This window comes from Ahaetulla prasina, chromosome 1, assembly GCF_028640845.1.
Source record: "Ahaetulla prasina isolate Xishuangbanna chromosome 1, ASM2864084v1, whole genome shotgun sequence".
In the NCBI taxonomy this organism is placed as follows: domain Eukaryota; kingdom Metazoa; phylum Chordata; class Lepidosauria; order Squamata; family Colubridae; genus Ahaetulla; species Ahaetulla prasina.
Window position 1 is genome coordinate 338,901,091 of NC_080539.1, and position 25,372 is coordinate 338,926,462.

Sequence of the window (25,372 nt, forward strand, 5' to 3'; positions counted from 1 at the left end):
TTAGCGGCAGTGGCAGGGACTGTCTGAGGGATTCCAGTATGCGTTCTTTGCTATTTGGACGACATTTTGATTCTCTCGTCCTTCCCATCGTAGGCTGCACAGGATACCTAACAACTGGGGCAAGTCATAAAATGACACAAAACTCACTTAACAAATGTCTCACTTAGCAATAGAAATTTTGGGCTTAATTGTGGTTGGTGACTTCTGACTTCCTGTTGACTTCTCCATTTTGTTTATTGATGGGAAACTGCAGTGAGAATTGGAAATCTCTCCTTCCTTCACTGCCACATTGAATCTAGAGTTTCTGTGAATTTCTCCATTGACTTAATAAAAAATAACAAGTGCCACATGGATCAGGGAAGGCTTGCGAGGATCCTATGTGGGTTGGGAAGGGTGCACAAGTATGTGCAGGAGACATTGTGTAGGTTGAGAGGACATTGCATGAGTCTGGAAGGGTGTACAGGGGTGCATGAGTGGTTGGCATGGCATGAGTGCAGAGAGACTGGGGAGGTTGCATAGATGGGAGAGAGTTACCCAAGCAACTTCCAGCCTGGTGGCTTCTCCATTATTGGTGCTCCCAAAGACTTTGCTTATGGGAAATTGGCAGGGAGTGTAGGCAATCATGATTGAATTTATGCTTCCTGCTGACTTCTCCAGTGACTTGTGGGAAGTTGTCAGGAAGTGTTGGAAATGTTCCTGAGCTCTCTTTGACTTGAGAACTTTTCCAGTCCTTTCCAAGTTAAAATTGATATCCTAAAATTTTAGAATGAAGGTATGACCATGATCCAATTTGCCTTTCTATAGTATCTTGAAACCCAAGGTGATTGCTGGAAAGGCCCAATAGGGAAGCATCATGCTGGAGGCAGTTGATGGACCAATAGAAGATCCCACCTTCCCTGAGCATCCTGCCCCTTCCCTTCCCATCTTTAATTATAATTTGTGTTTTTAATTGTTATTGTTATTAGGAAAATCTGTGTTTCATGGTTTTATTGCTTTTAATGTTGTAAGCAACCTAGAATCGCCGATCAATCAATCAATCAATCAATCAATCAATCAATCAATCAATCAATCAATATTTTTAAAGAAAAGAAGCCAATATTAATAGTAAATAATTATTTCCCATTCATTTGTGAAAAAGTATTGGATAATTCATTTATGAAAAACTATTGGAAAAGTAATGAGCAGAGGAGATTATTTTACCCATATTTAGTGGCATTGCTATGAAGCTGAACAATTTGAAACAAATTTTAAAAGTTGAATTTTCATTTCAGCCTATATTATTCTTATAACATTTTATTAACCCATATATTTCTTCTAAATATATTCAATTAACTTTGTACATGTTAAACACTACCAGGATATTATATGCTTCTTATTGGAAAAATAAATTCCTCTCTTGGGAATGATAGTTAACCAAGTTATGGGAGTATGCTTTTATGTCCAATATAACTTTACACCATGAAAACAAATGTGACATAGAATTTAATTTAAACTAGAAACCATTCCTAGACTACAATTTAATACATGGATCTACGTGTCAATTTCATGGAATATTTAAACAAGAACAAATTTTCAGTTTTCATTCAATCTACTGTATGGTTTTATTTGGTGATTCATACTGTGTTGGCTATAGTTCTTGACATTCATCCTTGCCTAGAGATTTTTTTTTTGTTTCCTAAAGTGATATACTCAATGGTTCATAATTAATTAATCAATTATATACTGAAAATTTATAACTTTCTAGAAAAAATTGAATCCCTGTTCACTTAATTTGTATAACTCTTTACTCTTTTTCTTTTGCTACATTGTTTAACCTTTGTAAAGGTTTACTTTGTAAAGCGTTTAATTAAATTATATATAAATACATATTGTAACAGGCAAAAAATTCAAGATGACACGTTCATCTTTTCCCACTGCTCTTCAGCCAGCTCTTTCCTATTGGTAAGGATTAGTTTCAGATTAATGGAATTCTTTGTTTCTTCTTAACTTTCTGGAAAATAAAATTGTTATCAGGAACCAACAAAGAATTTTTTTTTTCAATTTGACTAGGCTAGTTTTCCAACAGATGCTTGGATAGTTAAAGTCTTTCATTATTAGTATGTCTCTCCTCCTTGAAAGTTCAGTAACTAGGTGGTCATTATCAGCATCTTCTTCCTGATTTAAGGTCTGCCTGTAGTTTCTTTTATGTATTCTTATTCAAATACTTTCAGCTATGTCTTTGTGCTCAAATTTCTGGATCTTTACATATTTCCTTCACATATGCCACCTCTTGTCCAATTTTGTGTTGTTGATAAACCTAGTGCACTGTGTATATTAAAGTGGATTCTGATATTGCCATGTCTGATTCTGAGACTCTATGAATGTATGAAGTATAGACAGCTGGTCACCAGTTTTGTCTCATCCCATTATCAAAGACTACAAGCTTCCACCACTGGCTCCTGGGAAGTGTAGTTGATACTACCTGGAAGAGCAGAGATTTGGGAAGGTAAAAGTTAAAGGGACTGAGCTCTGGGCAGAATAGGACCGAAGGATATTCTAAATCAGTTAAAAGGAGCAGAAGTTATAATGAGTACAGGTAGTCTTCAACTTACGACCACAATGGAGCCCCAAATTTCTGTTGTTAAGTGAGGCATTTGTTAAGTGGATTTTGCCACATTTTATGACCTTTCTTGCCACAGTTGTTAAGTGAAACACTGCAGTTGATAAATTAGCAATCTGGTTGTTAAGTGAATCTGGTTTGCCAATTGACTTTGCTTGTCAGAAGGTCATAAAAGGTGATCTTGGGACCCAGCAGTGGTCATAAGTATGAACCAGTTGCCCTGATCATGTGATTAAGGGGATGTTGCAAAGGTCATAACTGTGAAAAACAGTCATTTTTAGTGCTGTTGTAACTTTGAACAGTCACTAAATGAACTGTTGTAAGTCAAGGACTACCTGTAAGAGCTATGTTTATAGTTTGGTACAGGAGAAGGATGTTGACTGAAAAATATCATAGAGTGACAGTCTAGAACACACAGTAACTTCTTCAACATTCCAACTCCCAAGGCAAAGCAGAGAGCATTTATTGTCCTTTTCTGAAATTAGTCCTTAGGCAGCCAGCTCTTTGCTAGTATGCAGTAGTTTTTTAAATTAGTGGGGACTTGTGTTTGTGAAAAAATTACTGATTATTCCTTAATTAATCTCAATTGCTGATGGTTACTTATGCTTTCAATTTTTCATAATTAACATAATGAGCTAAAAAGATTAGAGTGAAAAAAGATGGTATAATGCTAACAAATGAGCTTAGACAATCACTGAAAATGGATTCAAATGTTTGTAAATGTGACAAACTTTTATTATGTGGCATGCATGCCTGGCATTTTGAATAATGAATTCAGTGCATATCTGTGCATGTATACTTGCAGACCTTTTAAACTTCCCTTACCGTGCTCTCCACTGCATATTAAAAAAAATATATCTGTACCTGCCAATTGGCTTCAACTTCTACCTAGAGAGTAATTGTTTACACAGTGCTTGATCCTTCATATGTATTTAAAGATGTTTAGGAATGTTGGCCCTGATTTTAAACAGATTAATTCTCCTACCTTGGGTAGTAAAGTAGACCCTACTCTCTTTTTGATACTTTTCTGAATTTTGCAGTATTGGTCTTTGCTCAAAAGGTACATATCAAAACATGCATGGATGGAAAGTGCAGAAAAAATGTGTATTGTGCTAAAAATACATTTAAAATTTTTGTGCAACATTTAAATAAAAAACTTGATACAAGCAAAACAGATAAAAAGCAACTGCTGCTCATTTTTTAGTTCCAGGAGACATTTGTTGCAAATGAATACTTTTATAGTCTTAAAGAGAGAAACTCTGCTGAACTGTGAAGAGTTAATGCCTTCAGTCTATGGAGATTCTCAGTCATCCAGGTCAAGGGTCTCCAACCTTGGCAACTTTAAGACTTGTGGACTTCAACTCCCAGAGTTCCTCAGCAAGCAAAGCTGGCTGAGGAATTCTGGGAGTTTGAAGTCCACAAGTCTTAAAGTTGCCAAGGTTGGAGACTTCTTATCCAGGTCATGGTGGTCCCAAAGGTGCTTTTTCAAGAGGCAGCTGAATTTTCTAGGTTCAGTCCTTTGGCCAAAACATTATATTCTATTTTCTCCATGGGGTCGCGATGGTCGGACACAACTTAGCAACTAACAAGAACAAAAACACCTTTGGGACAATTAACACATTTCAATTGTTACAGTTACTTGGAACTCAGATTAGGTCTAGAGATCACAGATTTTAAGTTGATGTGGCTTTCTGATGAATGTGTCTGGTTATATCACCATGGTTCTCTGGTCAAGTGGCATTGCTCTGAAAAAGTGCATTTTAAGCATAACAAAATATTTCTGAGTGTAACTAATCCAATAATTATGGAATGCTCCCTGGATGTCAGTACAACTTAAATTTCAATCATAAATTCAGGGTATCATCAGGTCAATATAAACAAAAAATAATTGAAGCTTATAGTGTTGATGGGGTGTAAAGTCCATTGCAGCACAGCCATGTGGATAAGAGTTGGACAATCGGTAGTCTTTAAGTTGCTGTTTACTCATCGTGCAGCACAACCAACTATCATGAGATGTCAGAGGTGATGGGAGAGGACTATAGGTTTCCCCATTCTTATGGAAATGATAACTGGTATGGGAGAAAGAGGAGATATGATTCTTAAGGGATTGGATTGCTTCTGAAACTGTTTCAAGGAAGAGCAAGATTACTTGTTTGGTAACTTCAGCACTAAGGGGTTCCAAGTTATACACCCATAGCAAACAAAACTCCAAGGCAGGTAGATTCTTCAAAGAATAGTTTTATTTGGATATATCATATTAGCACAGTTCTGGTGAAAACCGACTCTGAAGGTCCCTAATTATTTGTAGGCAAAAGATTTCAAATTCAAATCTTTCTATTTCCATTTAAAAGGTTCTCAGGCAGCAAAGCTGGAAGAAGGCTGTTTTTTCCTCAGATAGCAATTATTCTTATAGACTGGTTTTTTAAGCCAGTTTTCATTATTTTAGACTGCATTTTTGAGAAGTAAGACTTTGCTGTTATATAATATTCTGGATTTCTTTTGTATGTTGATACATGACATTAGTTTTTAGTTTGGCCTATAGCTTTGGAGAGATCAGATGATAATAGTATTAAACAAGCTTCCAATTGTCTATCTTTTAAGTATTGCAACTGGCAACTCTATTGGTTGCAAAATAAATAATAGAGAAAAGCATGTGTTCAGATAAAACAGAAAGAAAGTGCTGGATAAATGTTGCAAATGATTAAAATATGTAATGTTCAAAGTCTTATTCCAATGCTGCTTTTAACACCGTTATAACTAGGGAGAAAATACATGAGAATTTGCTGGGTCATATTAAAAGTATATTAAAAACTCTTGATATTTTGTCTTTTAGGATTGCTATTAAATGCCTTTACAGGTAGTCCTCGACTTACAACAGTTCATTTAGTGACCGTTCAAAGTTACAACGGCACTGAAAAAAGTGTGACTGATGACCATTTTTCACGGTTACAACCATGTGATATTTGGTACTTGGCAACTGGTCCATATTTATGAGTGTTGCTGTGTCCCATGATCATGTGATCACCTTTTGCAACTTTCTGACAAACAAAATCAATGGGGAAGCCAGATTCACTTAACAATCGGGTTGCTAATTTATCAACTGCAGCGATCCACTTAACAACTGTGGCAAGAAAGGTTGTAAAATGGGACAAAACTCACTTAACAAATGTCTCACTTAACAGAAATTTTGGACTCAATTGTGGTTGTAAGTTGAGGACTACTTGTACTATACCATAGATAAGTAAACATTACATAGATTATTTTTAGTGTTATTCATTTACAGGGCTGGGTTCAAGTTAGGTACCATCTCTTAGTCTAATCCTACTGTTCTAATTGTGTAGAAACAATATATTTAAAGTCCTTGCTGCAGTCTTCAAATTCAGAGAAAAGAACTCTGTCATGTTCTAAAAGAAGATCCTCTGTTGAAAGCAACCATTGGAGGAATAATTTAGTTTAGTGTTTATCATGACCTGCTGGCATTTTACTTGAAGATGTTTTCATGGTCATATGTGCATATGCGTGTTCATGTTGTCTCATGCAGTCCAGAAAGGTAGGTGTCAATCTTCCTGGGTAAACTAGACCACTTTATTGTAAAGCTACATTAATATAATCTTACAAGTCTGAATGTACAAACCTTCCACCTTTACGTTTAACCATCCAATCAATTAGGATGGCTCCTTCCTGAGTTTCTTTCTTTGACTTTGAGCCACTGGGGGCTTCTGCCTCTCTTGTCTAGTTTTTTCCTTGGCACCATCCTTCAACCTCATCCTTCAAGGTCATCCACACATTCCATTACAGGGTGCTTCATGGGCTATTTTGACATGCTGATGTCAATTCTAAACAATTGGATGACAACGAGGAAGCTTTGACATAGAGTAGAAAAAGCTTTAATATTTTGAACTCTTTTTCTATGTGCAATGCATGTTTTTTTTAATATTGCTTCCCTTTCTATTTCAAAGAGAAGTTATACAGCTTCAAATTTTAATTTCATCGATATAACCTAACAGCAGCAAGTAACAGAGCAAGCAGTTGCTTGCAAAGATTTGCCTGTGGAATTCTACGAAAAGCTGAACAAAGTGGTCTAATACATTATCATTATCTCCAGGTCATGAAAAAATAGATGACAACCCTTTTTTTCTTCCAAGAACTGTTTCTCATTTCATTGCTTATTCACATATTCAGTTTCAACTATGTATGCTACTCATTATAGCCAGTAATTTTCTATGCAGAACAAAAGTATTTTGCAGTGGGATCTCTGAAATTTGCCTTAAGGTTGTTATTGACATAGAAGGCTTTTCCCTATTTCCCCTCTTAAATACTTGAGTTATATTGGCAGTGAGAATAGCTTTAACGGACAGTAAACTTTCTGATTAGTTGCTAGTGAAATTAGAATATTAAGAGTTTAATTTACAAAAGCAAATCTTCAATCTCAACTTTAAAAATAATCCACAGAGCAAACAAAACCCACAACACGTGGCTTAGCTTCAGTGTTAAAAACCAGTGGTGACACTTTTATTCTATCTGTGGAATGAAATCATAAAAATCAGAGTTTTTCATTTTCATTCATCTGTCCCCTCCGACTGTTATTTCAACTTCTTTACGGTACTAGCTTCACTTTCTGTATTGAAACCAAGAGAAATAACTGGAGAATCTTTATTTATTCATGTAATTATTTTATGACTTGAAACTAAGAGGCTTACACAACTTACAGTGTAAAAATATAACATAAAAACCAGCATTATAATTTCTTAAAATAATAAAACCCCAAACCTAATTTTCCATATAAATGCTAAAATTAATAAGCTATTTTTGTTTAATGTGGTGCTGTTGGTTATAATGGCTCCCCAGAGATCTTCCAGAACAGATTTCCACAGCCTTTCCGGTGAGTAGTGCATCCATGCACGTAGCTCCATTTGGGTGCGCTTCCGCAAGTGGTGATGCGCTCATGTTCATCTGCCACTTCTGTAGACTGGTTCCAAAGGGCTCAAAGCCTGGTAGTGGGCCACGGCCTGGGCATTGGGGACCCCTATTCTAGAAGACTTTCCAGAAGAGACAGATGTTTCACTTGCTTCTGAAAGGTTATGAGAATGGGGACCATCCTTGGTTTTAGGAGCTAACTGTTCCAAAGGTGGGAAGCTACTGTAAAGAACGCCTGCAGTCTGCCCCCATCTTGCAATACTTCCAGCTAGGTGGGAATTTTTAGTGGTGTTCCCTGGTTATTTTGGTGGAACAGGCAGAAATTTTTGTGGAAAGGTAAGACCCTAAGACATCTTGCATCAGGCCTCTATAGCAGGGGGTGTCAAACTCAAGACCCAGGGGTCAGATCCGGCCCATGGGGAGCTTAGATCTGGCCCGTGGGAGCGCCCTGGAAACAGCGAAGGACTGGCTTGCGGTGTCTCTGCCAGTGAAAACTGAGCTCGGGGGGGGGGGGGGAGGCTGTCACAACCGAAAACAGAGCTTGGGAGCTTATTTTCTCTGGCAGAGTGCTCGGGCCGCCACAGGCACCCCTGACACAAGTGATGTTGACCTGGCCATGCACACCCTGGCCACGCTTACTCTGGCCCTCAGAAGTCAAACACAACCCTGATGCGGCACTCAATGAAATCGAGTGCTCTATAGGTACTTACTTATTTAATTTTATTATAGCTGCCCATTTCAGCAAACTGAGCAGCTTACAAAATCCAAAATCTAATAGAAGACAAAACAATAAAAATATTAAACAAAACAGTGTGGACTAAAACAGCCATTAAAACACAATGCAATCCCACCCCCCAAACATAAACCCAAGCGTAACACCCAACATTAAGTCTGAAGGGTTTTTTGAAACCCCAGGAGAGAGATGCTGTTGTAGAGGGTGAAAGCTATGACAGAGAAGGCACCCTTCCAACTTCCTCCAAAAAGGCAACACTAGTAACCAATGAAACTCCAGCAGAGATCTATGATATAGTATTGTGACCATAAAACAAGCATGCATGCGCCAGCCAGCTGGTCTTTGGGTTTCCGGTGCTCCAGTGCACACACATGTATGCACATTCCGGTTTGGGCACTCGATGCCGACAAGGTTCGCCATTACTGTCCTAGAACTACAGTTCTTAGCAAGTTCCATGATAAGTTTAAGAGTTGTACGGGTAGTCCGCGAGTTGCAACACTTCATTTAGTAACTGTTCAAAGTTACAATGGCACTGAAAAAAGTGACTTATGATCGTTTTTCACACTTACAATCATTGCAGCCATCCCAATGGTCATGTGATCAAAATCCAGACAAATTGCAATTGACTCATATTTATAACGGATGCAGTGTTCAGGATCATGCGGACCCCCTTTGCTACCTGCTCACAAGCAAAATCAGTGGCGAATCTGGATTCACTTAACAACTGTGTTCCTAATATAACAACTGCAGTGATTTACTTAACAACTATGGCAAGAGATGTTGTAAAATGGAGCAAAATTCACTTAACAACTGTCTCACTTAGCAACATGATTTTTTGGTTCAGTTGTGGTCATAGGTTGAGGACTATCTATACAGTAGTTTCAAAACATCTGGACGATGAAGTTTATAGATGTATAATGTGCAGTGAGTAAGAGACAGCACACATAGAACTATGCAGTCTTAGATTGCCTTTAAAGCTCCTTCCCTGAGAAAGCCACTTTTTTGTGATAAGTTTAAGATTATTATTTTTTTTTTTTTAAAAAGAGCTTTGATGGAATCAGTTGTTAATTCTGTTCCTGCTTACCTTGTGAAGTAAATTTGGGGTTTTGAGGTATGAAGGCATTTTAATGCAAAGTTAGTCCATCGAAAGCTGCTATTATATATATATATATATATTATTTTTTTTATTTACATTTATATCCCGCCCTTCTCCGAAGACTCAGGGCGGCTTACAGTGTGTAAGGCAATAGTTTCATTCTATTTGTATATTTACAAAGTCAACTTATTGCCCCCCCAACAATCTGGGTCCTCATTTTACCTCCCTTATAAAGGATGGAAGGCTGAGTCAACCTTGGGCCTGGTGGGGCTTGAACCTGCAGTAATTGCAGGCTGCTGTGTTTTAATAACAGGCTTCTACAGCCTGAGCCACCACGGCTCCTTTTGTTAACTGTCACAAATTTTTATATGCATTTTTAAGTTTCTTGATGAAATGATAGAATGTGGGCATTTTAAAAAATGTGAACTTAAATACTTGGGCAGATCCGTATCATGCCAATTTTAGTTCTTTGGACACACTCAAGTCTTTTCTTTTTGTTTAATCCTTACTGCTGCTTCAAATCTTGAGGAGAAACCATAAGCCGAAATGTTGGGCCGTGTGCACTGCAGTGTGGAATTAATGAGATGATATTAGATGAAGGAAACAAAGCCTGCTTCTTTGGTATCACCCCAGTAAAAATCTGTTCACTCAACTGACTCTTTTGGATTTGTTTTCTATGAGCTTGTGATGGTTAAAATACTTTTCTTAAATGCAAACTTGTAATTTTGATTTGATGAGTGGCAGATTGTGTATGTATAAGATTTTCTGCAGTTAGAGTAGGGTTGAGGGAGAGATTTTCCCCCTAGGGATCATCTTATCACTGTGCCAGTCCTGTTGATGCTTCTTTCTACTAGTAGGAAGTTTCCTCTTCCTTTTCCTTTTTCAACTACTAGGCAGACATAAAGGGATTTTCTTCCTTGTATTTGGTAACTTATATTAGTTACGATAATGACAAAGAAAAGCTATACCATGACTGCAACAATACGTAGTTCGCCATATCCTCAAACTATTGAGCCTTTTTGATTTACAAAAATCTCATGTTGTTTTTGTAATGTATGAATGGCTTATTCTGCATTACTACAGTTGGATGTACTACAGTCTAGAGCAGGGGTGTAAAACTTAAGGCCCGGGTGTCAGAATTGGTCTGCCAGGTGCTTAGATCTGGTCCGCGGGGACACCCTGAAAACAGCAAAGGACTGGCCCGCAGTGCCTCTGCCAGCAAAAACAGAGCTTGGGAAGACTGCATGTGGCCCTTCTGAGCTCCATTTTTGCTGGCAGAGAGTTACAGGAGGCTGTCGCAGCTCTGAGCTTAGCCCATTTTTGTTAGCAGTGTTGTGGTCCACCAGCAGCCGGAGGAGGTAGCAGCAGAGTCGGACAGTGAGGCGACTGGGGAGGACATGGGTCAGTCCTGAACTCTGGAGAAGGCCCGGACGAGGGCTCTGTGTTGGAGGCAGAGATCGGGCCAGGGCCATCTGGTAGCGATGCGCAGACTCTGGAACCTCCAGAGGCGGACAGCAGAGAGGCAGAGGAACAGGAGGAGCCTATTCCTAGTGCATACATGCGAAGAGCTGCCAAAAGGCAAGAGCAGCTAAAGCAAAAAAGACTACTCGGGAGTAAAGCCAGGAGATGATTGCGCCCCCCCCCCATAAGGCTTAAAAGAGCAGCAACAGCTCTTGGGCTCTTTGTAGGAAAGCAACGTTGCTACATTGATTTCTAGTTGGCGTCTCTTGTTTCTGAACTTCGTGGGGTTTTGCCAAGAAAAGCCTTTGGCAGGGTGCCAAAGAAGTTTGTTATAAGGCTGAAGGACTTTTTCTGAAGGATTTGTTTTGGAATTAATTTGGACTAAGCTGAGAATGAAGTAATTCTTAGCTGTTCTAATAAACTACATTTGTTTAGGATTGATTGTGTCTTGTAATAACTACTTGGGCTTAGGTCACAACAGGCAGAGCGCTCGGGCTCCCACAGACGCCCCTGACATGAGTGATGTTGAGCTGGCCACACCCACCCTGGGCCCCCGAGGTCAAACACAACGCTGATGTGGCTCTCAGTGAAATTGACTTTGACACCCCTGGTCTAGAGCAAAATACCTATTCCCTTCAACCTGTTAAATAGGCATCTCTTTCAGCTAAATTTGTTGATCAATCTTAGGATGGCAATTCTTATATTTCCTAAGGACATTCTTTCCTCTGCAGATTTAAACATGTCCCAGATGAGTTGGCTATTCCTTACCAATAGACCACTGGAAATGTCTAGCCCCTGTCGCTCCTGAAAAACATTATGATGTAGGAAGTCCAGCTTGGCTCCATCTGTGAACAAGTAGCAGCAGGAAGCTCTGTTCTTTTTTGCATTTTGGAAGAACACACAAAACCAGCTGCCAGTTGCTCTGGCACAAAGGAAGATATGCCATGGCTCTATCCATCTACTAGGAAGTTAAGAGTTGTAAATGAAGTTGCGCTGAAGGATAGAATTAATTGATCCAATCAGATAAAGTAGCAAGATTATGAAATATCTAGCACGAGTACCTGTATTTGATTTCCTCCCTCTTCCTTTCTCCTATTTTGCATGTTGTGTTTTTTTTTAACTGAAAATTTGACTGTTGAAACCATTATCATAATTTGTAGAGAGTGGTTAGTAATTCTTAGACAACATATTAATGTTAATAGTTATTTCATTGTGGTATATGCATGGGGGAATAGAATTACAACATGAGTGTGCTTATCTTTATAGCATCTTCAAACTGATTTCAAGTATTTGGCTTTGGAGCTAAAGCCATAGTTTTTAAGCTTCCCAAAGATTTTATTATCTAAATGTAATTATTTCCTTTACTACATGATAAACAATTTTTTTCTTTATAGATTTGTTTTTCTAATTTTTATTTTTATTTTCTATTCTCAGTGGATGAATACATTGCTATTGCAAAAGAAAAACATGGGTACAACATGGAACAGGTAATAAACAGTTGGAAAGTGTTTAAATGTGTTCTCTCCCCTTCTGCAGCTGGGGCAGAGGTGGATTTTTTGACAACTTGGTTTATTATTTTCGGTAAATACAAAATATGGTGTAAAAGAGAAGCAGAAATAACTATAGAGACTTTCGATATGTTGATTTTGGCTTTAGGTGATTTTTATTAACCATATTACTATATTTTTAGTCTGTATGACATTTGCATATATAGAACTTTATGCAGTCATTTTAATTCTGCCTATTCAAAATGTCATGCTGGACTCTTACACAAAAATCTTGATTAAAACGTGTATGCAGAAACTAAATGAGCTCTTCCGGGAAGCTCAATAAAAGAGACAGCCAATGACAGGGCCAGTTGTGCAGCGGAAGCCGAATGATTATTTTATGTCTAAACACAGACTCCTTATATTTATTTCTGAATAATAAAAAAGAATATGCACTACCCAGATAAATGCAGAGAATTATTCCAAATAGAATGTCCATTTTAAGTTTCTTAAAAATGTCAAATTAGAATTTTTAATGGCTGCCTGGTCAGATACAGCAAGAAACAGACCTCCTGATTTATAAACAAAGCAAGGGCTAGAGTCACTTCTGAGGTTTGAGAATATTTTCGATAGAAAATTTCCAGAGAAGATTTCCTAAACAAACCTAGACCTATTTACAGTATGTTGTGAGGGGGAATGAACAATCTTCTCTTTTTTAAGCAGATCATGCCCTAGGTTTTAAGAACAGTCTTCATATGTTTTGAAACCAAATGGGTTTCAGATGGAAGGAAAACTTATTATGTACTTCTCTGCCCCGGGAACATTGTGGTGTTGAAAGGTGAAGGAAGAGCAAGCTGGTAGCCAGGCACAACTGTGCCCAATTACAGACCATCAATTTTGTGTTGCTCTAATGCCACACACTTTGTTTAAGTTATAGATAGTCCAACTCACCCATGACCTTACCTAAAATGATGTACAGCTGTTATCAAGCTCCTGTCCCTCTCTAATTTTCTTTTAATTAAAAAAAAAAATGAATTGCATTCAGCAAACTGCTAGCCTAAAGTTATATTTGCACTTAGAGCTCAGAAGAATTTCATTGACTTCAGAGATTGCAAAGACCCCACTGGATTTGCATTGTTTGGTTTGCCTTCTGTATGGATCTTCTAAGATTGACTCAACTCACCATAGCCATGACTTTGTGAGAGTACCCACTATGTGTCCTCAACAGTCCAAATGAATCTCTAACACATAAAGGTTGGAAGTTTTTAGGCAATGCACTAATACACTTGGAGGTGCTTCTTTTTAGCCTTTTTGTTTTTCTTGCCAGCTGTTCTGTTTTCCTCACTCTGAGTCGGAGCTTATTTCTCATGTAGGAGTTCTAATGTGGGGTCAGGAAAGTACTGGGGTGTGTGTGGAAGAGTAGAATAACAGAATAGATGGTAAGGGTGAATGAAAGATAATGGAAGGCTCAACAGGTCAGTAGATGGACAAATATGATAGTTTAAGTGTTTATTTGTGGACTGACTGGGGGAACAGAACTGAAGAGCATTTTCTCACATATTGACCTCACCCTCTATCAATAATGTGGTTCCCAAATATTTTCCACTAAAACAACACAGCTCTTGGCTATAAAATGTTTGCTTTCCCCTGTGTCCCTCCAGACATAAAAACAACAACTTTAATCAGTATGGTCAGTGATAAGGGATATTGGAAGCTATAGTTGAACAAAAACTGGTCCACTGTAGTATGTTTTCTCATTCTCATATAATAACGTATTATAATTCAGCCAACACAGTTTAAAGAAATAAGCCTTAGATGAATCTGAATTCCTTTATTTCTCAACTTTTAAATCTGTCTAAAGAAAAGATTATTGAGAAGGCCATCCTATTTGAAACACTGGAAAATGACCTAAGTAAAGGACCTGTAATTCCATGTTCTATGAGGCATGCCTTACTGAATATATGAAAGGGTAGGATCTTTTCCTGTGACTACTTATTATATGTAGAACACTTGCAATAAATCATGCTAAGAAAATGCCAAGATGGAAATTCCCTAGATGTTCAACAATGACAACACAATGACCTGGATAGGACCGCAGATTTTTTTAAAGCAGTAAGCCTTTTCTTTTCTTTTCTTTTCTTTTCTTTTCTTTTCTTCATAACAAAATTGGTCTGGAGGACTGGGAAACTCCAATGGCAGAGTTATCATTTCACTTTGAATTATCTGAGTCAAAGTTTTTGTCCAGGGTATCTGGATTCTCTATATGACTGCAGAAAGTAAGAATTGTTCAGCTAAATACTTTAGCTATTGACTGAAGTAGAAAATTTTACTTGAGTAAGCCTGAATGTCTGCTTAATTTTATTTAAATAAGTAGCCCCTTTTCATATATATTCATTGATTTGCAGAATTAAATAGATTTGCAGAAAATGTGTTGTGTACTAGAATAGAGCTATATTTTTGTGCTTCTCTGTACAGGAACTAACAGACTTTTGAAATTACGTTAAAATTTAGAATGGAGTGGGGTTTCCAGATATCCATTATTCACACTTCTCAAAAATTGCCCAATGAAACAGAATAGTATTTCTCTTAATTAACTAAATTAAATGCCTCCATAATATAGAACAAAAGTATTTCTTCATTAGTTTATGCTCACAATTAAAGTTGTGAGCATTTTTGAGGATTCATTGCTTTTTTGCAAAACTGGTAATTTATTATCACAGAATGTCCAGTTTTCTTACATTCAAATTGTAGGGGGCTATTTCATACAGTACATTATACTATTAAGTTGCAGATTAACAACTCAGTGATGTCTACTTCTATATCTGCTCTAGGCGTAATGTTCCAAGTCACAATGATGGCAAAACGATGCAATAATTTGCACCAGTGGCTTCAAGACATCACACACATACACACAACACATACACACACACACACACACACACCGGAAGTCCACGAATATTCACCATACAATAATGCATTGGTGGAGAAGAAAGTATTCTTCACAGCATTCAGACCCTTTTGTGTTTTTTGCAGCATTTCTAGATTGAAGTGTTCTGTATTATTCATCACTTCAAAAGAAAGCATTGTAATGTAACAGTGCTTATAAAGAGTCCTATCTCTACAAGATCACAAGTGATATTAAGAGAGAATCTCTGTGTTGCTTCCTTCTGTCACTAGTTTCGCAGAGGACAATTGGGAAGTATCTAAAACAGATCAGACCACTAAAATCTGTATTGTGATTGGCTATTTTTAATGTAAACATCCCAGAGTTATTACAGTTTTCCTTTAATTATGGGCTTTTCTTTCGTCTCCATCTTCCCCCATTGCAGGCCCTTGGGATGCTATTTTGGCACAAACATAACATTGAGAAATCCCTGGCAGATTTACCCAACTTCACCCCCTTCCCAGATGAGTGGACGGTTGAAGACAAAGTATTGTTTGAACAAGCTTTCAGTTTCCATGGGAAAACTTTTCATCGAATTCAGCAAATGGTAAGGATCGGCAAGTGTATGAGTTTGCAAGTGCAAAGGACTTAAAAACAAATGAGGGAGTTAAAATGTAATTCAACGATTAGCTTTTATTATCCAAATACATGTATCTCCCTTTTATCCTTGTTTATTATTTACAAAATTCAGCATGCAAGCACCGAATATTGATGATAGCCAGGAAAAAGTATGGCCTGAGTGAATTTGGGAGATGATAATGTGGTATATTAGAAACTTCTCATCGTACACAATAAATAGTTTCTGCATATTAGCAATATAAAGGACCATTTCATTATCAATTTTTGTAGGTCTTTAATAAAGGGAAAATAATGTCAAATTATTTTTCCATTGTTGCAAAATCAACAGTACATGGAGTGTTTTGCAGGAATGGTCTGTTAAAAGATTCCATACATGTTTGTATATCTGAAAACCTTAGCAGCAGGCCAGATTAAGCAATTTCCTGAGATAAAATTCAGAATGGTAGAAGTTTGAGATATTTAAATATCAGTTTTACTTTCATTTAATCCTATCTTTATCATCTGAGTGACAGAAGCACTGAAAACATTCTCTTTCCTCCAGATCTGTTTTTGTATGAAGATATTTTAAAGAATAAAATGTTTTATATTGATAATCACTGGAGTTTAAGGGGCATAATTGTAACTGCAAGCTGTTAATTGGATGAAGGAACCACGTTTCTTTTTTTTGTGGCCAAGACATCCCATTTAGTACTCTGCCTTTAAGGACATTTTCCAGTTCTTCAAACCAGCAAATTGGTTCGTTCTGGGTTTTTGAATGTTTTAAAGAGTTAAAGAATTGTGCTCCTGATATCCATAAAACAATCTCATTCAAGACTAAGCTGTCCCTCTTCTAATTTGATTTGAATATCTGTGCATGGTTGGATTCCATGGTTTAAATTACCCCTTCCATCCCTGTGATTCTATGATGTGACCTATGCTTCTCCTGCTGATTTGCCTTCTGATAGCATACAGCTAGTCCTTTAACAGGCAGGAAATAATCTTATGGCATAAATTTTTTTTGTTATAAGAGTTAGGGCTATGTAGACTTTTTATGAAAAAAAATGATGCTACTGGAAGAAAAGGGATGTCTTATGACACTCTATTTAACACATTCCAAATAAAAAAATGATTTCTTGGTCACTAGAAAGAAAACTATTCCATACTGGATTACTCTTCTAGTATTTTTCTTTCCCAGTACAACTTTCTGGACAAGCAAGTAGTAATTGAATTCAGGCAGTCCTTCAAATCTTGGTCTGGAAGATAAATGAAGTGGAAGCAGCACTTCCACTTCTCTGAGACATGCCTTTACTTGCTTTTTACTGTTTAAGAGTTACTTTTGTTTGTCATAATGTCTACATTTGCCTGGGGCAGCATATCGGCTCAGTGGTTAAGACGCTGGGCTTGTTGGCTGAAAGTGCTCTGTGACGTCATGATGGCCACATGACCGCAGAAATATCTTTGGTTGATACTGGATCAATGCCCTTGAAATGGAGATGAGCACCACTCCCTATAGTCAGCATTGATTATTGGAGTACGATCTGCAGGGACTCCTTTACCTTTTTGTTAAACCTACATTTGCCATCTATATTTAGAACTGTATGTATTGGAAATGACTTAGGAGCTAGAATTCCTATAATTGGAATGTGCAGAATGTCAAATAGGCAACTGCCATCTCTCACATCTCTCAAGTGTAAAGCAAAGATGAAACATGAAAGAAAGAGGGACCAAAATTAAGGATGCATAAGATGAGACAGCAGCCTTACCGATCAACTGTTGTAGCAGAGTTTCAGATGAATCGTGTCTTCAGAAGCTTCATTCTAGTTCTTATATCCTATGGGAATCTGAGAGTATGCATTTAGGTACGTGTGCTTCTTGTTCAGCATCTACTACGGGTAGTCCTCGACTTACAATCTCAATTGAGCCCCAGATTTCTGTTGCTAAGTGAGATATTCATTAAGTGAGTTTTGTTCCATTTTACAACCTTTCTTGCCAGAGTTGTTAAGTGAATCTGGCTTTGCTTGTCAGAAGGTCACAAAAGGGGATCATATGATCCTGGGATATTGCATCTGTCATAAATATGAGACAGTTGCCAAGCATCTGAATTTTGAATATGTGACCATGGGGATGCCACAACAGTCATAACTGTGAAAAACGGTAATAGTCTCTTTTTTCAGTGCAACTCTGAATGATCACTAAATGAACTGTTGTAATTCGAGGACTATCTGTACCATATATTTTATTTTGTTACAGAATTCACACACAAAATGGTCTAGAATAAAAAAATAGGCAGAGTTGGAGATGAATTCTCTGACAGCAATAGGATGCTCTGTTTGAAATCCAAGATACTAATTGCCAGCTTCTGCTCATATTGGATCATAGGTCAGAAGCATCACTATTGGACACATTATCGCTATGTGTGCTTTGTCAACAGTTATTTTGTGTTCCCCAGCTTCCTGACAAATCAATAGCAAGCTTGGTAAAGTTTTACTACTCCTGGAAAAAGACAAGAACCAAAACAAGTGTCATGGATCGTCATGCACGAAAGCAAAAAAGAGAAAGGGAAGAAAGGTAAGCAGAGGCAATTGTGAATATGCACTTCACACTTAACTTTTGATGAAATATTGAAGGCTTTTATGCTCTATATGCACAGAACTCCTGTTATCAATCAGATTACAGCCAAGTAGCTGATCTAATCTGACAGTTAGAGTGGAACTTTGTTTTTAAAGATCCACATAATTCTAATGGTTATTTCCCATGAGTTTAATAATGTTCACTTTCTTTTGCATGAAGAATTAAAATATAGCAGCAACTTTTGAAGAATCTCTGAGGGCTGCAGGCAAGGCTTTTAGGACCCGTTTGAAATGATGGAACCATAATAAAATATAACAAAAATCTGTAAAACAAATCATGATGGCGGAAACTCACATCTTATATATTAAAATGAGATCACATACCATCCTTACCAGTGCATCTTCAAGACCAATGACTTAAATATGGTTAAAGTTGCTGGAGAGACATTTGCTGTAGTAGATAAAAGTCTACCAAAGTCTACACCAAACTGGTGCCCTCTAGGTCATATGAGGATAGTAGGTTGGGGAAATCTGGATTATGCTACAGTAATTTTGTTGTGCTTCTTTTTTTTTTTTTTGTTCAAAGCTAGCTCTTTGAAAATTAACACACAGTAAGGCTATCTCGCTTTTCAGGGCAGGCAAAAGAAAAGAGCTTGTAAACTGCTGACATTTTGGGTACAAATGCTGCTTTGTTTGTCTCCATCAGATATTTTTTAATAAAAATTCCAAGCTTTATTTTGTATCTTATTCCATTCTAGTCGTAAATAAGAATATAATTACTGTATAAGAATGTGTGTCTAAGGTTCCATGTTTTATACAGTAATTGTACCTGTGCTATCATTTCCTGAAATAAACATAATTACCATGTCGACTTTAAACTTCTTAGAAATTTGGGAATATGTATTGATTTTTATGATCATGTATACAGATGTTAGAAAAATAGTCTTCTATAATTCACACGTGCTTAGGCTTATTGTGGTGAGCAGTGTAATGCTGATATATTGGTAGTTTTCCTGGTTGAACACAGCACTAGCTGAGTGGTTTTATTTGTAACCTAATTCATGGAAGGACATCATATATTTGATGTTCATATTCATTTTAATTGCAGAGACTATATGCTTGAGTATGGTGCAGGAAGGATTATTTGTTGAATATAAACATCAAATATGTGATGTCCTTCCATGAAGTAGGTTACAAATAAAACCACTCAGCTAGTGCTGTGTTCAACCAGGAAAACTACCAATATATCAGCATTACACTGCTCACCACAATAAGCCTAAGCACAAGTGTGAATTATAGAAGACTATCTTTCTAACATCTGTATACATGAAGGGGACGCGGTGGCTCAGGGGCTAGGATGTTGAGCATGTTGATCGAAAGGTCGACATCTCAGCAGTTCGAATCCCTAGTGCTGCCGTGTATCGGGGTGAGCTCCCGTTACTTGTCCCAGCTTCTGCCAACCTAGCAGTTTCAAAAGCACATAAAAATGCAAGTAGAAAGAATAGGGACCACCTTGGTGGGAAGGTAACAGCATTCTGTGCGCCTATGGCATTGAGTCATGCCGGCCACATGGCCACGGAGACGTCTTCGGACAGCGCTGGCTCTTTGGCTTTGAAACAGAGATGAGCACCGCCCCCTAGAGTTGGCAACGACTAGCACGTATGTGCGAGGGGAACCTTTACCTTTACCTTTATGTGCTTGAGTATGGTGCAGGAAGGATTACTTGTTGCTCCATTCCTCCCAAACAAAATGCAACAAAATGTATTCGCTAAAGTCTTATGTAGAACTGCTTTCAATAATACAAACAAATTTATTATGTATTATCCAGAACATTGATTCAGGATCCCAATTGGTATTGAATTGCCCACGTGGATTGTCAGCAGGTTTAACTCAACCAATTTGGATTTTCTGGTGGATGGAACCCTTGTTCTAGGCTTTGTTATGATTTTCCCCCATATTATTTTTCCAGTCATGTGTTCTATTCCTGGGCCAAAAATGCTCTATATGAAAAGAGCTCTGTGAATTGTTGCTCAAACATCTTTTTTTTTTTTTTTTTTTTTAATAAAAAGTTTTATTTTTACAATCATATCAAATAATTCATCCAATGTACAGTTATATACAATTAGTCGGGCTTGCCCAGTCACCACCACCCTTTTTAACACTCTTCCCTCTTCTACCTTCTTTTACTTTCCAAACCTTCCTCTCCTTCTCTTATCTACATCCACTCCTCCCTCCACCCTACACCTTCCTTCTCCCTCTACTATCCCTCTTCCTTCCTCTTCTCCTCTTTCCTACCTCCTACTCTCTCTTTTCTCCTTCCCCACCGTTCTAAAATGGTAACTATGCAGACCCGACCCTACATTAATTATATTTCTTCAATAATCCCTGTACATTAACCATCACTCCATCTCTACCAAACCCCCAATTCCCTCCCCTTACCCCCACCCCCACCCCGACTTCCCAGAACAAAAGGCTATCTCGCTTTTCAGGGCAGGCAAAAGAAAAGAGCTTGTAAACTGCTGACATTTTGGGTACAAATGCTGCTTTGTTTGTCTCCATCAGATATTTTTTAATAAAAATTCCAAGCTTTATTTTGTATCTTATTCCATTCTAGTCGTAAATAAGAATATAATTACTGTATAAGAATGTGTGTCTAAGGTTCCATGTTTTATACAGTAATTGTACCTGTGCTATCATTTCCTGAAATAAACATAATTACCATGTCGACTTTAAACTTCTTAGAAATTTGGGAATATGTATTGATTTTTATGATCATGTATACAGATGTTAGAAAAATAGTCTTCTATAATTCACACGTGCTTAGGCTTATTGTGGTGAGCAGTGTAATGCTGATATATTGGTAGTTTTCCTGGTTGAACACAGCACTAGCTGAGTGGTTTTATTTGTAACCTAATTCATGGAAGGACATCATATATTTGATGTTCATATTCATTTTAATTGCAGAGACTATATGCTTGAGTATGGTGCAGGAAGGATTATTTGTTGAATATAAACATCAAATATGTGATGTCCTTCCATGAAGTAGGTTACAAATAAAACCACTCAGCTAGTGCTGTGTTCAACCAGGAAAACTACCAATATATCAGCATTACACTGCTCACCACAATAAGCCTAAGCACAAGTGTGAATTATAGAAGACTATCTTTCTAACATCTGTATACATGAAGGGGACGCGGTGGCTCAGGGTCTAGGATGTTGAGCTTGTTGATCGAAAGGTCGACATCTCAGCAGTTCGAATCCCTAGTGCTGCCGTGTATCGGGGTGAGCTTCCGTTACTTGTCCCAGCTTCTGCCAACCTAGCAGTTTCAAAAGCACATAAAAATGCAAGTAGAAAGAATAGGGACCACCTTGGTGGGAAGGTAACAGCATTCTGTGCGCCTATGGCATTGAGTCATGCCGGCCACATGGCCACGGAGACGTCTTCGGACAGCGCTGGCTCTTTGGCTTTGAAACAGAGATGAGCACCGCCCCCTAGAGTTGGCAACGACTAGCACGTATGTGCGAGGGGAACCTTTACCTTTACCTTTATGTGCTTGAGTATGGTGCAGGAAGGATTACTTGTTGCTCCATTCCTCCCAAACAAAATGCAACAAAATGTATTCGCTAAAGTCTTATGTAGAACTGCTTTCAATAATACAAACAAATTTATTATGTATTATCCAGAACATTGATTCAGGATCCCAATTGGTATTGAATTGCCCGTGGATTGTCAGCAGGTTTAACTCAACCAATTTGGATTTTCTGGTGGATGGAACCCTTGTTCTAGGCTTTGTTATGATTTTCCCCCATATTATTTTTCCAGTCATGTGTTCTATTCCTGGGCCAAAAATGCTCTATATGAAAAGAGCTCTGTGAATTGTTGCTCAAACATCTTTTTTTTTTTTTTTTTTAATAAAAGTTTTATTTTACAATCATATCAAATAATTCATCAATGTACAGTTATATACAATTAGTCAGGCTTGCCCAGTCACCACCACCCTTTTAACACTCTTCCCTCTTCTACCTTCTTTTACTTTCCAAACCTTCCTCTCCTTCTCTTATCTACATCCTCCTCCCTCCACCCTACACCTTCCTTCTCCTCTACTATCCCTCTTCCTTCCTCTTCTCCTCTTTTCTACCTCCTACTCTCTCTTTTCTCCCTCCCCACCGTTCTAAAATGGTAACTATGCAGACCCGACCCTACATTAATTATATTTCTTCAATAATCCCTGTACATTAACCATCACTCCATCTCTACCAAACCCCCAATTCCCTCCCCTTACCCCCACCCCCACCCCGACTTCCCAGAACAAAATGCAGGGTATCAAAACTAACAATCATAATCCAAAATAATTCCTAAATTATAATCTTTAGTCACACCACTCTTAGTCACACTCTCAATTCCCCTCTCCTTCAAAAATATATCTAATACAAAATATTTCCTAAATTTACTCATATGCTATTCGATTTTTTTTTTTTATCTGATACTTATTTTAAATATAATCAATCCACATTTTCCATTCTAAAATATATTTTTCTAGTATATAGTCTTTCAAGTAAGCGGAGATTTTTGTCATCTCTGCCAGATTTGATACTTTGAGTGTCCATTCTTCGATTGTAGGTAATTCTTCTTTCTTCCAATACTGAGCAATCAAAAGTCTTGCGACTGTTATTAAGTTCAAAATCAATTTAGTCTCTATAGCTGTATAGTCCATAATTATTCCTAGTAAAAAGAACTGGAGTAAACTTAATCTTCTTTTCAAAATATTCTGCATGATCCACCAGCCTTTAATCCAAAATACTTTAACTTTTTTACAAGTCCACCATATATGGTAATAAGTAGCATCTTCACAATCGCATCTCCAACATTTAGCAAGATCTAATATGTGTTTCTTGTAAACAGGTAATGTCATTTTTAAATTATTTCAAATAATGAAATACTTTCCTTCTCTTCTGCGGTGAATTCAGGCCATTAACATTCCAAGATAATAGTTTAATTGCCATTATCGGCCAAAGGAAACTTTTGGAACACCAGCCGCAAATCACATTTTACTTTAGGCCTTGCTCCTCCCACTGTTTCCATTGTAGTAGTTGCCAGTTGTTGTTGTGCCTTCATCTCTTGTTCCTTGCGTTTAGCAGCAGCTCTAGTCAGCCTTTGTTCTTTTGAATCTAAACCCGTCGTAGGTATTTCCAACACTTGTAATAAATCTTCTTCCATCACAATCTGTTCTTGTACCTGCTTCACTTCTCTTCCTTCACTTCAGCCTCACTTCTTCTAGCTTCCAATGGGGGAAGACTTCCAACTTTTAATACCTCAACATAAAATTCTCTTGCTTTTCCAACCGTATTGAAACGATGTACTTTCCCTGCATAATATACTATTATACCAGTTGGAATATCCCATCTATATTCAATCTGATGTTTTTTAAGTTCATTCACCAGGAAGGCAAATTCCTTCCTAGCACTTAACATTTTGGTGGAATTTCCTTTAATATCAAAATATCTTGACCAGCAATCTGAATCTTCTCCCCTTATATGAAGCTTGCAAAATCTGATTTCTCACTGTTCTGTTTGTAAAATAAATAACAACATCCCTTGGCAACTTTTTTGCCTTGCTATCCAAGAATTCACGATATATTTTATCAATTTGATAAGCCACATCTGCTGGACGAGCTGCTAATATCTCAGCAAATACTTCAGAAAAATTTCCTTAAATTCTCTTCCTTATTTTCTTTCAAACCTCGAATTCTAAGAGCAAATTCCATATTTCTATATTGTATCAAAACTATTTCATCCTCTGTTTTTCCATTTTACTTTGAAATTCATCCATTTTATTTTCTAATTTTAAATTATGTTGCTTAATTTCTTCAACCTCCTCTTCCAATAAAATCACATTCGTTGCCAAACTTTGTACTGCCATTACAAATCCTTCTTTAACTTCTTTATTTCCCACTTGAATTTCTGATATCTGCTCTTTCATTTCAGACATCTCATCAGTTATTACTTTAAATTTTTCTTCTATAAAGCCTTTTAAGTTCTCTTGTAACGCCTCTAAATTCAATGTTCTAGTCTCTGCTGTATGAGCTGGAGGCACCAGCTGATAAAGTTCCAGAGCTCTTTGTTACAGTAGACTTTAATTGTTTGGCTGCCATCTTCTATAAAATTATTTATTTATTTATTTCCAACTTAATATTCACTTTAAATCTTCTTAACCTCTAAAACACAGTCTTTTAAAGCAGTATTTAAAAAATCTCCCTAGATTCTATCAGCAGGCAGCAAAGAGTTAAAGCAGCAAGTAACATGCAAATTACCAACTGCAGAGGCACACGCTGAAAGTATCACTTTCGCTTTCCACTCGTTAACTTGTTAACAATTCGCCTCCATTTTCTTGCTGTTTTCAAGCTTGTTACAAAGTATCGGGGAATCGGCTTGGCTACTTGCTTAAAGTTCTCCCACTTTCGTTCTGTCCGGTATAATCCTTTATTGTCCAAAATAAATCTCGGCGTTTGGTCGTGGTGATTGGTTCCGCCAAAGCAGAAGAATCCTCGGATCTGGAGCACTTGGTTACTGGAGGAACTTAACCCTTCAAACCCCTTTTTCTCAGGGGCTTTAGGGAAATTCAACCTCTGCCCTCAGCTCACCCCTTCTCCTTCTCCCGAAGAGGGGGTTTTCCGAACCGCTGGGCAGCAGATTTAAGCTGTCCTAGCGATTCCACATAATCCAGAGGTTGGTGATCATAAAGATCACCGCCATCACCTACGGTGCCAAACCGGAAGTCCGTTGCTCAAACATCTTTATAGAGTATATTTAAGGGTCTTTGATTAGTCTGAATAACTTAAGATATGAACAAACTCCTTGCTATGCAGTGTTCCTTTTTTTCCTTTGTATCAATGCATCAGTCAACTTGTATCTCCAATAAACAAATTCTTGTTCATCTAAACTATGATAATCAGCTTTGGAAGAAACCAGGATATTAAAAAGTGTTTTAAATGTTGGTTTAAGGACCT

The 25,372-nt window shown here is 37.5% G+C and overlaps 1 protein-coding gene across 2 annotated transcripts in view; it reads left to right on the forward strand.

Annotated features, from left to right (window-relative positions):
- The window catches only part of RCOR1 (REST corepressor 1), a 158,102-nt gene that overhangs the window by 91,064 nt on the left and 41,666 nt on the right, over positions 1 to 25,372 (forward strand). For both annotated transcript variants that reach the window (XM_058162755.1, XM_058162756.1), the window contains exons 4-6: positions 12,241 to 12,293; positions 15,623 to 15,784; positions 18,245 to 18,363. In XM_058162755.1, coding sequence (XP_058018738.1) covers positions 12,241 to 12,293; positions 15,623 to 15,784; positions 18,245 to 18,363 — 334 coding nt within the window. The remainder of the gene's footprint in view (positions 1 to 12,240; positions 12,294 to 15,622; positions 15,785 to 18,244; positions 18,364 to 25,372) is intronic.